The 17,640-nt window shown below is 34.1% G+C and overlaps 1 protein-coding gene across 1 annotated transcript in view; it reads right to left on the minus strand.

Annotated features, from left to right (window-relative positions):
- Nucleotides 1–17,640, minus strand: part of NBEA (neurobeachin) — a 655,079-nt gene that overhangs the window by 324,114 nt on the left and 313,325 nt on the right. The window contains exon 35 of the mRNA XM_029938475.1: nt 3,421–3,482. Within this exon, the coding sequence (XP_029794335.1) occupies nt 3,421–3,482 (62 nt within the window). The remainder of the gene's footprint in view (nt 1–3,420; nt 3,483–17,640) is intronic.

Below are 17,640 nucleotides of genomic sequence, written 5' to 3' on the forward strand. Positions count from 1 at the left end.
AAGATAAGGCACAGAAAAATGCAATGACATCTGCTAAATTTTACTTAGGAAAACTTAAAGAAATCCTACAGGATAACATCACTCAATTTGTCCTGGAGTACCTCTGATGGAGACTTCCTAAAAAAATCTGGAAATAATTAGAAACTATTATAGTACCTAAAAAAGTGTATTTGAAAACTAAATCTGCTATTCATCAAAGAACACAAAACACTCAGAATAATGTAATGGAAAATTAAGATACACATATAGAATAATATAGAGCATCTCAAACAAATGTGATTGTAAAACATAAAAAAAGACAGTATCAGACCTGTGATATACTGAAGAACACTAGGAAACACTACACTTAACCGATTAAGGAGTGATTTTTGGTAAAACAGTACATATTAATTATTTGATTTATTTTATTTCAGTTCATTTTTAATTCCAAATGACAGGAAATTAATTCTTTTTAAAAAAAAGATATTACTACACATTGAAAGGGAAGAAGAATACATAGTTCTTAAAAATGTACTCGTTTGTGTGTCTGCATATAAAGAAAAGGTATACAAAATACTGTGAAAAACATTTGGGGTATTTGTGGAACAATAAATGCAAAACAATGATAATGCTAATAGCTTCCTGAAACTAAAAATATGTTCTCAACAGAGACCTAAAATTCCACTGGGGGGTAGACTGGATGGCATGTCCCTTGGAGTTTAAAAGCCTGTCCATATGAACTGAATTATCCTTGACAAGTACCTTCAGACACTTGTAATATGATCTCATGTAAATTTAGACCATATTTTGCACACAAACCAGTGGCAATAGTAAGTTTATTCAGGAGCCCAGATAAGAGTAAAAGAAACACTGATATCCTTAGTAATAGTTGTTAACATGAAGTTTCCGAATTGAAAAGCATAAAAATTAAAGCATCTAATATGCTGTAGCAAATGAAAAAAGATATTGAGAGAAATGTTGTCTCTCCTTTTCTTTTTTCAACCCCTAGGTAACTAGTTTCCTAAAACAAAATTTTATCCTTCAATAGTTTATTTAAATTTGGAAAAAGAAAAACATATTTTAAGCAAATAAATAAACAAAAATTCCATTGGCGATGGAGTTTCAAAAACATAACTATAATCAAACTTATTATAATAAATCATAACAACACAGAGCTATAAATATTTGTAAAAAGCTGACTGTAAGATAAAACACAAAGACAACTCAGAACACTGTAGCTTTAAAGATTCCTCAGGACTGGCTTGGCACAGACAGCCCTATAAACTTTGCTAATTCTACAGGGATCATCAGCTCCATTGTCCAAGAGACGCATTAAGGCCTGTGGAAGAGAACCCAGCTTTGGAGAGTGCTAGGCCCAGCAAGCTGCAAAGCGTCATTAACTGTAATTATTTTCCTTTATCAGAAGTCTGCTACTGCTATGGTTGTCCTGCTAATGGATGAAAACAGGATACAGATCATCTTGAATTTGAGTAGTAGAGAAAACTGGCAGATTAAAAGAAATTTTAAAGGCATGTGTATTTTTGCGTGTGTCCTTAAAGCCAAAATTTTACACATCCATGGAGTAATTCATAATCTACAAAGATGGTTTCATAAGCCAATTTCACAGTAGAATAATACACTCAACCCACCCCAACTGTATTAAAGTAAGATTATTACTTATTATTTCTTTAAAAATATTTTATGGAAAGCCACAATTCAGTTTAACAAAATAACAAAACAACTGGAACCATTTTTTAAAAACATACATTTTGGACTCATTTAAACGAAGTATATTTAATCAAATAACCACTTGAAATATTTAAATACACTCTGAATAATTCAAAATATTCAATGTAGAAATCAAACTGAGGGATATGCTTATAATATTGCTTTGCTGAAACACTGAAAAGGAAGTGCGCTGCATAGAGAGCTTAAATTTCTCACTCTTCCTTTCAATCAATATCTGAGGCAAAGTTTCATCTCTAGGGCCCTTAATGGCAGGAATTCCTGGAGCCAGCAAATGAGTAATGTTAAACCTATGATTAGATGATGAGGCCATCAAAGACACTAGACCCTAATGCTACATTCTTCTTTATGTCTCTGAACTGCAGTAAAACCCAGAGCTACAGAAGGAATTTTAAGGTACTTTTTTTCCACAAAAGCATTTAAAAAAAATAATAATAAATGTGCATCATCAAGAACCTAAAAGGTCCGAACAGATCTCTCCGAATGTCTCTTGAACTCAGGACTCTGGCAATAGGTAACAATTTTCAAATGCCCTGCAAATGAACTCCTGCCAGAGATGCTGTTTTCTTTAACTTCTTCCTTATTAATATTCTTCATATTCCTCCTGGCTGAGAAGGGGGAAATGGACCTAATGGCTTCCCTATGAATATACTCTTCAAGAAAGTTAACCTGAAGACTGGAAATCAATAGGTAAGTCTTGGTTGTTTTGTTTTTGCTAATATTTTAAAGGATCAATTGAAGCCATATTGTTGCTTATTTGGGAGTTAGCTGCGGCTTCAGACGGACCTCAAGGTCAGTAATGAGAAACAGTTTAGATGTATTTTTCTTTCTATTGAGTAATCTAGGGATAAATGTAATAACTACTTATTACAAACACACATAAGCTGTTTTTCTTGTTCTCATATTACAAAATGTTTAATGCTTATATGAAAATCTAAATCGCTTGGAGACTTGACAGAGCTGGGAGGCAGACCACTGAGTTAAGTTAACTAATTTCAGTTCTTAGAAAAATGTAATCTATATTTTAATTTCTTATAAATGCTAAGAAGAAAACCTATTTTTAAACTTATTTTTAAATTTGGTTATTAAAATTAATAGCATAAGTAGATTTTTGGATGTGTACTGAAATATACAAATAACCTTAAAAAAAAGGAAAGTCACAAGATATTGTATCAAAGACCTTTCACTAATAAGCTATATTTCATACTCCGCTAGCTATTGCATGAAAAGGCTTTGCTTTTATTATCTCTAACCTAATAGAAGAAATCTTTTAATAATAGATGTCAAAATTATAAATTCTACTATACCAATTTTAAAAGGTGGAATGTAAAGAAGGGTATCAAAAGATCTATAACAAATTATACACACACACACACACACACACACACACACACACACACACATGCATATATATCTATTTCCAGATAGGAGAAAATAGAAGAATAGGGATGGTGGGAAAGAAAAAGATAGCTAAAGTGAGAAGGGAGAGGAAGACTATATCAATATTTACATGGTACAATCATCTACATAAAAATATATCTTAATGTAAAGTATTTTCTTCATCTATGAGATAAGAGATGGAAGTTTTAAACGTATGTAAATATATACAAATATATGCATATGCAGACCATGATGAAGGGCATTACAAAAAATCCTTGTGGAGTTTAATGCAATCCAGTGAATGAGATTTCCTACCTGAGAACAAAGCAGCATAACAAGTTCAACCACAGATGTGCTGGACTTCATACAAACGAGGCCTGCAATGAAGAAAGGTTGAAACAATGAAATCTCAATGGTAAAAATCATCATTTCAAGTTAATTCATTATGTAATTTTAACTTACCAAAACAGAACTCCTAAAATAAAACAAATAGAAACATTCACAAACACATAGCTTATAGCATTGATTTTAAAACATTCAGATATTCAAATATGGACTTCAGGCCTGGGTTATTTATTTGGTCAAAGCATTTCTTATATTTAAACAAGGTATGGGGTAGTTACTGAAACTGGTGAGCTTGTTAGAGCTATTTTTAGTCCAAACATTTGCTATGTGACTGTTTCTTGGAGCAAAGAACAACCATCAGTGAAGATGTGCCTAAATTTTCTTCTAAAAAAACAAAATTAAAATAATTTACAAATAGATAACAATCCATAGGTTGTCAGTTATTAAATGTTTTTAAAATATTTTAAAAAATGAACTTCACTAACAAGTAACATATAAAGCTATGTTTATAAAATCTTCCACTGTTCTGTTTCCAAAGTCTCTGGATAGCCATCAGTAGAGAAAAGAATGAAATGTTACAATTTGTACACAGTAATGGCTACTAATCACTGATCATTTACTATGTGCTGGGCATTGTGTTAAGTGCCTTATATACATATAGTCTCATTTAATTCTCATTTCTTTTTTTGAATTTTTAAAATTTGTTTAAATTTCTATTTTTGAGAAAGAGTGAGAGACAGAGAGAGAGTGTGTGCACATGTGCAAGCATGAGTCAGGGGAGGGGCAGAGAGAGAATCCTAGGCTTCAACACAGAGCCTGATGTGGGGTTTGATAATAGGAACCGTGAGATCATGACCTGAGCCAAAATCAAGAGTTGAACACTTTACTACTAAGCCACCTGAGCACCCCTTAATTCTCATTTTTTACTGTTACATACTATTATTATACCCATTCTACAGGTAAGAAAATATTTTTCCCACAAACAGTTGACACACTAATTATTCATCAAGACTTTTCCAAATTAAAAGGATGACTGCTGAATAACATATAAGAAAGCAGATCATGATTGGTTTTTTAAAAGTGCCACAAATAGAGGAATATGTAACTAAGAATTAATAACAATCTTGGGTTGAGAGTATGTAATCATGCTGCTTCCTAATTTAAAAAAAGAATTTTAAAATATCTTCATTTAAAAAAAGTAGTAGGTTTGATTTGTCTTTTTATATGAGAACATAAGTAATCAGTAAACACATTGTATATATTAGGAAATGCCATGGTCTTACATTAGTTGTTGCTAAGTGGAGAGTTGAGGTGGAACCAGCTTTTTCTTCTTAAGGTGATTTCAATAAATAGTCTCAAATGCCTTCTAGGCTTTAGCATGTATATTTATTGTAGGTAGTGGATAAATACCCTTTTGTGCCCACTCTGCTAACGACCCCATCCTTATTGTACACATGACAGAAAAAGCTGTAAAGAGGCACTAGTATTCCATCTTATCAGATCTTTGGGCAGACAGTTAACTAATGAAATAAGAGGCAGATGTGAAAAGCTCATTTAAGAGACAATTGCTGTAATTGATCAGCAATTCTCATGCTCAGGAGCTAGAGAGTCAAAAAGATTAATGGGACATTTATCACCTGTTGGCTACTCAACTATTTGAAATTCTGACAAAAAAAAAACCTAAGTAAAAGGCCAAATGATTATGCATAGCAAAAGAATCATAATTATGATATGTACTCCGTATCAATTTAGATTTTAGATTGCAAGCTATATAAAAGATGACTATATAAAGAAATATTCACCATCTATTTATTTTGCACATTAGAAGTTTTTAAAAAACATAACTTAAAGTAAAAATTAGGAAAAATATGCAATTGCATTAATTTCTCAGACTCATTCATGAAATGAACTTCTAAAAGACTTCCATAATATTCAAAATTTTTACAAATTCTATCATAAGGAAAAATAAACAAATGTTCCATCAATGCTTTGTTCAAAGGACATAACAATAAATTAATAGGATTGCAAAATTGCAATTTGCAAACAGGACGGCCATTGTGATTTCAACTCCATAGATCCTCACACCTTTACTAATGTGTTTTGTCGAACTGGTTTTAAACAGATGAACTAAAGGATTCTCTGTAAAAGGAAAAAACATCTAACCTTGACAATGAGAACACAAGCAGAGGCAAGTCTGGAAAACCTATCAGCCTTCCAATATGATACAATCACTTTGGTTGTAACTATTTCTAGTATTACCATACCAAATAGGCTAACTCCAATGATTTTTTAAAGAGAAATACTAAAAATACAAGCAATATCTGATGATACTCCATCCTTGCATGCTTTCTAAGTAAAAAGGTATCCATATCTGAAGGTTTAGTATATTTCAAAGAGGTTGATTTTATCCTTTTTGTTCCCAACCAGAAATTCATCATCAAATCGACTCATTTGGCATCTACTCATATGAGCAAAGTACAGTGTTAGCACTGAGAAGACATTATCTATACTTTCCCATATGCTCCACATTTTTAATTCAAATCTAAGATTATCTAACATTTGCCAGGAGCTTTGTCATTTACAAATCATTATTATGTATTCACTATCTCACTTGATTCTCTCAACAACTCTTTGAGTTAGTTATTATTAGCTCATATGATGGACAAAATATGAAGATTCAGTGACTGGCCTAAGGAGTTTCACTTAGTAAGTGGTGGTGCTGGAACCTGAATTCAAGTCACCTAATTTGAAAGCCCATGTGATGTCTTCTGCAGAGCTACATAAATAATTAAACATGAATAGGATGGCAATATGTGACTATGAGAAAGGTCATAATGGTTGATTCCAACTGGGATGATTTTGACAGTTCTCTTGGAGAAGGTAGCATATGTTAGTCAGACATGGGGACAAATAGCACTACATTTAGCAAAGGCAGAGAGGGGGAAAGGAACAAAAAATAAATCTGAAAGACCTTTATTGCTTGGGGGATGGATAAGTAAAGTACTGGAGATATTTGAAAGTGGGACTGAGGGCTACGGTAAAAATCAAAGATAAATAAAGATTAAAAGCTATGTTTTTGAAAGAGGAATAATACAGAGAAAGTTATAAAATGGGGGAAATGTTACTAAGGGTAAGGTATGCATTCCTATTCTCTGATCACTTTTCTCACCCTCTCAATTAAGAGGTAGCCCCCTACAGTGCCGTACACATGTCCCTCTCAACACAAATCTAGTTAGAAGTACTGACCAGCCACTAGAGTAATTTCACCAGCTAATACACATTCACCAGAATATTCTGACTAGAAATACGAATCCAATATTGTATATCATACAAGTTACCAGTATAAAATTAACAACCGGAGCAAAGACAATAAATATGTATGTAAAGCAGACATTCAACAGTGAAAAAAACTGTCTAGTAAGACCTTTTGAATATATGGTGAACTACACTGTTGAAAGGTAAGGTCAGCTGAGTGCTAACACAGAAGCACCTGAGAAGATTAACTGGATGGACAAATTTGAGGTGGTCCAGATGCAGGAAGCAAAGAATGAAGAGATCTGAGTAGACCATCATCCGAAACACTGGCAGTTCTTTTGGGTTCTCACTTACTAGGGGTAAGAAGTCAGCTTCAATTTCAGAACTGCATGTCCCTACCATAAACAACGAAACAAAACAAAACAAATAACAGAAAACAAAACAAACAAAACCCCACCAAACCCCACTAAAACATAAGATGAATGGGAAGTTAAAAGTTTGACCTTTGAGACAAAGCTATCTTTCTTTAATGCAAAGTGTACTGAAAGGTACAGTGATGTTATTTTAATATAGAGCTGTCAGACTCTTCTGCGTCAGTCTGTGATTCTGACATTATGTATTTGTAGAATTAGATCAAATTAAAAGAGCCCTTAAGCTTTAAAATAGTATGGAGAAATATGGAGAAATTCTCTCTCTAGCAGGATGTTCCTAACGGTGGGAGGTGAGGGGTGTGAAGGCTTACAGTGATAAGCAAGGACTCCTACGCATAGGTGGGACTCCTCTTTTAAGCGGCATTCGAGTGTTCTTTCAGCAAGGGCTCTCTACCAAGAGAGGAGACCTATAGATATCTATGACTAAGGCAGTGCTCTGAGTATGCTTTCAATAAATACCAATTAATGAATAAATCCTGAATCCATCATTCACTGAGTAATTACTATAGATGACAGAGAAAAAAACCATAAGATTGAGAGTAAAAAATAAGAGTATTTTGGGGGGACCAAAAGCCCAATTCATACAAAAAGCATTTATTGAGCTTAATGTCTAATGTACCGAATACCATGTCAGTTACTAATTATAAAAAGAAGTAAGGAAAGTGGCATAGATTTAATATGTAAATAATCATGTATAGAATCTGAGGAGGTAGACAGAAAGTGCAAAGTGTTAGAAGCACAGAAAGGCAGGTAGCAACTGTGCTGAGAATTTACAGAGTATGCAGTATGTCATTTGGACGATGTTATGCTTATCTAGACAAAAAAAAGGAAAGAAGGAGAAGTCATCTGAGGCGACAGAAATATTAGAGGTAGAAAGAAACCTGAAATAGCTGGTAAAATGGGGTTGGAGTATTGTGTTGCATTGTGCAAAGGACGGAAGGCAGCCAGTGGTAATGACAGAGAAGGAGACCGGAAACAGGACCAAACATGGTGTGTATTCCTAGTGGTAACAGGGAGCCCCTGGAGGACTCTAAGCAGGGGGCAGACAGCATCCCATCTATTTTGAAAGATCCCTTTCTGCAAGTGGTACAGGGAGAAATCCACACCGCAGAGTCCAGTCAACATAATGAAAGCCCGAGCTGAAGGCAGTGACAGTGCAAACAGGTGGATTTGAAAGCCAGTTTGGAATGAGGCAAGACACTACTTCAGACAATAGAATAGGAGGTTAAGCAGCAGGGTAGAGGAGCAATGAAAGTGTGAGTGGGGAAGCTTTACCTCGGCTAGAGACAACAAATGAAGAAGCAGATTTGTGGAAAGAAAGCGCCAAGCTTCATTCTGGACAAAATTAGAAATATAGGCAAAAAAAATTAATGTTGAGTTTTAGGAGTGTGTGTTTTTTAGGTATAGATGTTCTACCTCTGATGAACCAGATATAAAGAAGTCAGGCAGATAGCATGGTGTTGAAGAAAACCTAATTGTTTTTAGAAGAGTCCCTAAAGTAGATGCCAGTAATAATCCTAGTAGTAGTTTTAAGATCTAGTTTTTCTATTTCTCCTCATAATAAAATATACAAATTAATTTTCCATCTAATAGACATGATAGTCTGAATTTTAAAAATCATGTCTGCCCAGGACTACTTAGTTTGTAAGTAACTTTTTAATGATTTTAACTTTCTTAAATTCCAAAATTAGTAGAGACTGAGTGAAACTGAAACAGTTGAAATTGTTTCAACTGTTGAAGAGTTGAAATAGTAATAAATGTTGGATAAAAACCACAGACCTTGAAAGGAATTGTATGGGCTCGCTGTGCTTTACTTTAGTTTCAATGGTCCACAGCTGGTGACTTATTTGAGTCTCTTCTTTCTATGCAGCTTTCACAGTGTGTTACAGAGCATTCTAAGGTACAGTCTAACTGTACACCCCATCTGCATACGTGCCTATCATTTATGACTCTGCAATGCTTACACATTTCTATCAGCATAATAGCAATTTCCACTTTGTTTTACCAATTTTTACTTTCTTATCTGCAGTATGAAATTTGTTTTTCTATTTCATCACTGTGATATGCTCCTGTATGTAAAAAGTTACCTCCAGTTTTACCATTTAAGTTATGTGAATTTATTAAGGTCAAAACTTAAAAATTAGCAAAGTAGATAATTTGTGTGGTTTTTTCATGTAAAACCAAAACACCAAAACCAAGTAAATAAAAAACTAAAAACAAAATAAAAAACTCAATATTAAACATCTTTTGAAATAACAATGGCTTGAATATTAATTATTTCTATAACTAATTTAATATGTGTATATGTAATATTACTTAATACTTTAATATTTCAAGATTTGCGTACATGTTCTTTCAAAGATTTTAAATTAAAACTGCATTACAAATGGAAACAATTATAATATTACCTTCCAGAAACTAAAATAACATTAAGTTCGTTTTCTAAGTAAAAGCTTTTTAAGTGTAATTAAACTATTACAGTTTATTTTTATTATCAGATTACACATTTTAACTGAACAAAAAACCACCTCAAAATACTGCAGAGACAGTGAGAGTTCATTTATTCACTAATTTGTTTTAGTTCCCTAAAACCCAAGATGTCACCAAATTATGGAGGTTGTAATGTCTTTAGAATAGGAACAAAACTGAACTCTCTATTAATCATTAGGGGTCAGCAAACTTTTTCTATAAAGGCACAGGTAAAATATTTTAGGCTTTGGTGGACAACTACTCAACTCTGCCACTGTGGTGCAGAAACAGCCACACAACATGTAAAACAAGAACATGGCCGTCTTCAAAAAAATCTATTTACTCATTGCAAGGTTTGTGTGTACGTGTGTGTGTGTATGTCTGTGCGTAGAGAAGAGAGAAGACATACATATGCACACACGTGCATCTACAGATGTTTTAAACTGCAGGGGTAATTATTTTAGATATATATCTACAATGGTTTATAATTTCAAATCCAAACAGCTCTGAAAAATAGCTTTCTTGTAAGATTGTTGCAAACTCAATAATCAGCATAATTTCACCTAAATAATGTGGATTGTTATTCACAATCTTTATTCCACTTAGTGTGAGTATCCTTATGTATTACTGCAGATATAACTAATGTGTTTGGTTAATGAGCTACCGCATACTCTCCTGAAGATGCAATGAAATAGTACATATAGGTACCTATTATCTTTCTTTACAAAATTAATAAGTTTATTTATTTATTTTTAGAGAAAGAGAGAAAGAGCAGGGGAGGGGCAGCGAGAGAGAGAGAGAGAGAGAGAGAGAGAGAGAGAGAGAGAGAGAGAGAGGAAGAGAAAGTCTCAAGCAGGCTCCACACTGTCAGCATGGAGCCAGAAGTGGGGCTCAAGCCCATGGACCATAATATTATGACCTGAGCTGAAATCAAGAGTTGGACACAACCAACTGAGCCATCCAGGCGCCCCTTACCTTTTCTTAAATCCCAAGGTCTAAGGTTTTGAATAAAGCATTTTACATATTTAGTAATTTTTTAAAAAAGTAACAGCTTTGTATTCATTTGTTGATTGAGTTTTAAATGTCTATTTACTTTGAAAGAGAGAGACAGCAAGCAGGGAAGGGTCAGAGAAAGGGAGAGAGAGAATCCCAAGCAGGCTCCACACTGTCAGCACAGATCCTTATATGGGGCTCACACCCAAGGACCTAAGCAAAAAGCAAGAGTTGGATGTTTAACCAACTGAGCCATCCAGGTGCCCCAAAATGTGACAGCTTTCTAAAAGTGACAACTGGGGGATTTTGGGTGGCTCAGTCAGTTAAGTGTAGACTCGTGCTTTCACTCAGGTCATGATCTCCCAGGTGGCTCAATCAGGTAAGTGTGAGATTCTTGCTTTTGGCTCAGGTCATTATCTCATGGTTTGTGAGTTTGAGTTCCACATTGGCTCCGTCAGTCAGATGACCCTCACTTATTTTCAAAAGTGCATAATCTTTATTCAATAATTATAGGCTTAAATTGTTTAAGTACTCTGACAAAATAAATAAAACCTTCACAAAGTTCCTGATCTGTTCTCAAAGCAATAAAGTTTCCATTTTGACCCAAGCTCATTTTCTTTACTAAATTCTGCATTTAGGGCATAATATTAAATAGAGATGAATAATCAAGCTAGTTCTATTCATTCTTAGTGATAAAAGAGGAAGTTTCTGGGACCTAGAAGAACTTGTAAGTTCCTTAATTTTTTTTAAGTTTATTTAAGTATTTGTTTTGAGAGAGAGAGACAGACAGACAGACAGAGGAGGGGTAGAAGGAGAGGAAGAGAGAAAATTCCAAGAAGGCTCTGCCCTGTAAGCACAGAGCCTGATGCAGGGTTTGAATGTCTGGCCTGTGAGACCATGACTTGAGCCAAAGTCAGATGCTTAACCGACTGAGCCACCCGGGTACCCTGGAAGTTCTTTAAATTTTACAACACTGAAGATATTCTCAAAAGTTACAGAAATTATTTATAAGCATATGATTCCACGCAAGCAGTAATTTATTGGGAATATATGCCATGTGTTATATAAACAAAAAAGTATAGGGTCATTGAATTAACGAGATTATTTTGTCTACATAAATCAAACTCACTTCTATCCACAATTCAGAGTGATGTCTTAGAGTCAAATTATATAGTCACATACCAAAATACAATCCAATAATGTTGCAGTAGAGAAATCAGCATGTGGATTGCTTAGCAATTAAAAAAATAACACTTCAAGTATAAATATTAGACCTGCTTATAAACCAACAGTAAACGTTGCTTTTATTTCTTCTAACCCTTCTTGCAATAGAAGACCTATTATAAATATCATCTTTTTAAACAGTATAAACAAGGAAATCAACAAAATTGAATGAAATAACCACAAAAGATGTCTGTGAAAAAGTAGAGAGCTAGTAATTTCCAAGACTTAAAGAGTTTCAATGATTCAGTATTGCATACTTACTATATGCCAAGCACAAATAGGAAACAGATAATGTTCCATGTATTTAAGAAGCCTACATTCTAACAGAAGTTGCATGCAGATAAACAAATCAATTTAATGTGAAGAGACCAAGAGTTATCTCAGAAACATTATAGGACATTGACTTGGTAAGCAAGATATATAATGTTGTTAAAGTGATTCCAAAAAGAAAGGGCATAAGTAACAACAGGAACTATTTAACCTGAAGTAATATACAGTTATTAATTTCTTAGAAAAATAACTACAGATCACTCCAAGATCAGCAGTCACAAATACTATTACTCAATTTGTAAAACAGAATCTGTTTGATATGAACAACTTCCTCTACTCTCATCAGTGTATCCAGCCCCAAGATGTCTCTCTATATCAAAACAAATATGTAAATGGAAAACACATTTAATACAAGAATATTTTCTGGCTTAAATGTCACAAAGTAAGCTTTTGAAATTACCTGCATGAACTTTCTATGGAATTAGTTTCAAACTGAAAATAATATCCTTACAGAAAACCGTCTTTGGTTGGATTTAGTGTAATTAGAACAACCCTATTGAATATGGAGAGAACATTTTAGGCATGGATGATAGCATGTAGATAATACATTATAGGTCATATTTCCATATGAAGGAGAAAAAGGAGAAAATCATCCCCTAGCAGTTAAAATTAGTCACAAGTCTAAATTACAGCTTTCATGGATTCTATTACACACATTAGACTTTATTTTATATACAAGTCAGTAAATTCTGTTGGATGGATAATAAGCAAAAATAGATTAAAAGCACTGATACTGCATGGAGGGTCAGTGTATATACAAAGACAGTAGTGAAAACAAAGATGTTACACAGGAAAACAGCTTTGAAGGAGACACAGCGGGATCAGCTTAGTCTTCTAGGAAATGTTCACACAAAATGTTTTGTTCAACGAATAGTTGAACAAAAATAACATCAAGTTGATCAAAACCTCACCACGCATGGCATAACTCACCATTACTGTATAGCAGAAACATCAAAGATCAAATCATGATCTTACTGTCCTTTGCAATATTGGGACCAGAAACAGTAAATTTATGAATTACTACAATTTCTGAGGGGCATAGTAAAACGCAGTCCATTGAAGTTGGAAGAATACTAGGACAGTGTGAGGTGAAGTCTAGGAAAAGTTACAGGAAACCAAAGATGCTCACGTGGTAAAATGAAGAGTCCTGGGGAAAGAGTTACTGTAGAAAGGGCGTATTTTTCTCGTGATCCAGAGCCCATGTAACCTGCAGCAACTCCAGCTAATTAAGGGGCGTCTGTGATGTGGAAAACTGTGTTTTGATATCTGAGAAGAACAGCTAGAGAATGATGGTCAAGGGTGATGTGCCCTGCGCCTGACCTCAGTATCAGAAACTGGAGACAAGGCACAACAAATCTGGATGGCGGAGATCACGGGCACGGAGAAAGTGTGCTTTTGTGTTCCCTTTGATTGTGCTGGTGCTTCAAACACGATGTAAGTGGATGCTACTAATTATCTGAATGTTAGTAACAAAGCAGTTAGTTCTTACACTTCTTTCTAAATATTTTAACCAATTTTATTAGCATTACAGAATCCTTTAATCTGAATCAAGCTTTTAACTAAGCCAAAGAAGCTTGGGAATGAAAATCTGAAGATCTAGTTTTAGTGGACAACCTAAATAGCTATGTAAACTTCAGTTAAGACTCTTGCGTTTTTTGATACTAAAATTCTTCACTGGTAAACCGCAATTGAATTATTTTGAAACTTCTAAAACTTACAACCTAAAGTAGTACATTTTACTTCATGATCCAGCATATATGACTGGAACAAATGTTTCACAAAACAAGACTTCTTCTCACTGTGTGCTAGGCTCTCATCAATGCTATCCTGTCATGACTTGCCATTAAAAAATACTATCAAGATGTGCCCTACTGATTATACCATACTATTAATGGGTCACAGTCTGCAGTCTGAGGTCACTGGAGTTGGACTCTCTCCTGTTTTGATATGGCCACAAGCTAAGAAGGGTTTTTACATTTTGAAATGGTTGGGGGGAAAAAAGACAAAAATATTTTGTGACACTTACATTTATATAATATTCACATTTCACTGTTCATAAATAAAGTTTTATTGGAATATAGCCAAGTTCATTTCTTTACATATTATCTTTGGCAACTTCCTCAATGCAATGACAAAACTGAGAAATTATGACATGGACTGAATGGATGAAAATCCTAAAGTATTTATTTTTGGCCTCTTATCAAAAAAGTTGCTGACTCCTGCAATAAAGATTATTAACAGTTCTTTCTGGCTTGACTATCCATGGTTTTAAGTCATTTATGCCCTACCGGTTTAACCTAGGAACATGGAGAAGTAGATGTAGGATACTGGAAAGGAAATGATAGGAAAAAAGTGTGGGTTCTTAGTCGGTTATTTAGGCATTAGATTTCTGTTTCATTCCTTAGTTGAAAACAAGAATGGAAAGTAGGAAAATTGACAGGAAGTGTTTGGTGATAACATAAAGATTAAAATCATTTATTACAGAATCTGTTCTTGTGAGTCCAAAAGGCTTTAACTTTTAGCCCTCCAGTGTTTCAGTTTTATGACGGGCCCAGTGAAGGTTGGCAACTGTTTAGGGATAAAATGGCCAGTTATGTTGCATTGTATTCATTAGTGCATTTCAAATTCATAAGAGTAAAACAGGCACACAGAGAAAGTGAAGCCAGGTCTCCTTTCCACTTTAATATTCTTTATCTGAGTTGAAACGTCTTTCAGTTGTGCTTTTTAAATATTTCCTTGTTCACATCAGACCTAATGATTATCATTAGATTTTCTTTCCAAATAAAATCATTTTGTTCTTTCAGCCTTCAGCAATTCAATGATTGTTTCTTAGTCATATTTTAATTTTGTCCCTCCCTGTTCAAAATTCTCTGAAGGATAACTAAGATCTAGTGGTTTGTTAGTGTAGAATATGTGTATTTGGCAAAGTCCATGCCGCTGCTTTTCCACAATTTTCAACAGTTGTCCTGAAAAAATATGTGCTTCTCTGGCCTTGGTTTAAACCTGACCAAAATGTCATCCGTGGTGTATTTTGGTGTGTGTTGTACTATTGTTTTACTAACTTTTCTTTTAGGAATATAGTTGGGAATAGAGCAGTATCAAAATAAATATCAACTTTTTGCAAAATGAATAAAACTTCAAGTATGATACTGACACACATTATTCTACATGCAATATTAAAAATTGGTACTTTTTCTTTTTGCTTGTTTTAAGTTAAATTATACCCTATCTTCTATCATTAAGACCAATGACTAAAATCGACTTGATGATAGAAAACAATCTCATTTGTTCTATCATCCTCTTATCTGTCCGCAAATGATTTGCGGGGGTACCAGGCAGGTACTGGAGACCTTGTTGAGTCTGGTCTGGTAGGTGATAAAAACATTACCAAGTTTTACATACAGTAGGTGACTTACTACAATTTTGATACACGCTCTGAAGGAAAAGCTACCAAAGGTTGTAACAAAGGAACCTAACTTAGTCCAGAGTATCAGGTAGTCTTAGATGACGTCCATGGCACAGGACCTAAAGGAGTTAACCAGGCAAGTACAGGTAAATAGAAGCATTTCATGATCATTAAACAAGAATTCAATTCTGGAAAGTCTCTTCTGAATCCTCCATGTTCTTCAATGACTAGAAATATCTTGATTTCATTAAATTCTGTAGCTGTAGTATGTAAACATATAAACAAGGGAAAATCCTAATTTATCTGCTATGTATAGATACATGGGCCCAGTGTATACATACACAGCAGATAAATTAGAATTTTCCCTTGTTTATGTTTACATACTATAGCTACAGTGATTCTGTGTGTGTGTGTGTGTAGCGAACCACTGAAGAAGAATCATTGAAGAATCACTGAAGTGCATGTAAGGTTTAATATTTGTTGATTCTACAATTAACTGAAATTAAAGCATTACATAAAAAATCCATAAGTTGGCTTCTATTTTGGATCAATCACCCTACCAACTGGCACACCCTTGTGTGCATATTTATATGCAGCATATACATTGTCCTTGCCTGTTTACCACTATTATGAGATGCTGCTGAGCCATGATTTATAATAATAGTCAGTTGTTCTTAGGTAGGAATCTAACACAACTGAAATTTCACATATAGGTATCTCCCCTCCTCAGCCATCCCTGCCACCCAGGATGTTGTGGTTCCACTTTGATCAGAGGGCATGCTTCCCACGAATCTATTAAAACAAAAGGAAAAAGCATACAATATTCTCAAGTTTTTTTGAAATATGTAAACTAATACTATAAAATTAAAGTTTGTAACTTTTTTAAGCTTATGTACTTATTTTGAGAGAGACAGAGACAGTACGAAAGGGGAAGGGACAGAGAGAGAGAGGGAGACAGAGAATCCCAAGCAGGCTCTCTGCAGGCAGGGTTCAATGCAGGATTTGAATTCAGAAGTCATGAGCTCATGACCTGAGCCAAAACCAACAGTCAGACACTTAACCAACTGAGTCACCCAGCTTCCCCAGGTTTATAACATGTTATACTCTAAAATATTCAGAATTCAATTAGAAAATCTGGATTTTTCTTAGAGCAATGTGAAGGACAGAGGCAGCCATCAGCTACTAAATAAGCTAAGGATTAATACTGTAAACTATTCATATTTTAGAACTGCATTATTTCCATAATAAAATTTAAAAATATTTTTGAAATAATAGAAAACATAACCACTATGATGGAACTGCTCAGCAATATATTTCCTCTTTTTAAATTTTCCAATTTAGTTATTCTTTCTCAATTGTTTACATATTTATCTAAAGTACATAAATACTTCAGAGGATAAAATAATAAAAACTTATACTGATTTCAAGCCTAGTTTAGGAAGATCTCATGTAGTTTATTATACAAGTAAATATTATATATAAATCTATATGCAGGCAATATTTTCACAATGTAAAAACACTTTGTCTCAATATAAACTCCACTGGCACCCTCCAAAAAAGACTTGTTATTCAATGTCTTTAGTTTCATTAAGTATATAGACCTTGTCTTCATAGCATTGCATTAACTGTATTTTGAGCATCCATATCCTGGTTTTTGAAGGTCATAACAGTTGCCTGGGTGTAATTCTAAATATGGGCTCTTTTTCTTTTGGAATTGTCCTAATTTGCATGAAAAATTATCTAAATACTTTACTAGAACAAAAAAGAAACTTGTTCCCTTTCTAAATTATGTTAATCATGTAATATATGATATAGGTACTATATTATTTTGTAAAGTAAAAATATTTTCCAATCATCAAAGTAGATGGTCCATTTCCTTTTTAAAAGTTTATTGATTTTTGAAAGAAAGAGTGAGGGAGGGGCAGTGAGAGTGAGAAGGAAAGAGAGCGAATCCCAAACAGGCTCCACACCATCAGCTCAGAGCCCGATGTGGGGCTCAAATCCCTGAACTGTGAGATTATGACCTGAACCAAAACAAGAGTCAAACACTTAACCAACAAGACACCTGGGTTGCCAATGATT

Source organism: Suricata suricatta, chromosome 4 (genome assembly GCF_006229205.1).
Source record: "Suricata suricatta isolate VVHF042 chromosome 4, meerkat_22Aug2017_6uvM2_HiC, whole genome shotgun sequence".
Classification (NCBI taxonomy): domain Eukaryota; kingdom Metazoa; phylum Chordata; class Mammalia; order Carnivora; family Herpestidae; genus Suricata; species Suricata suricatta.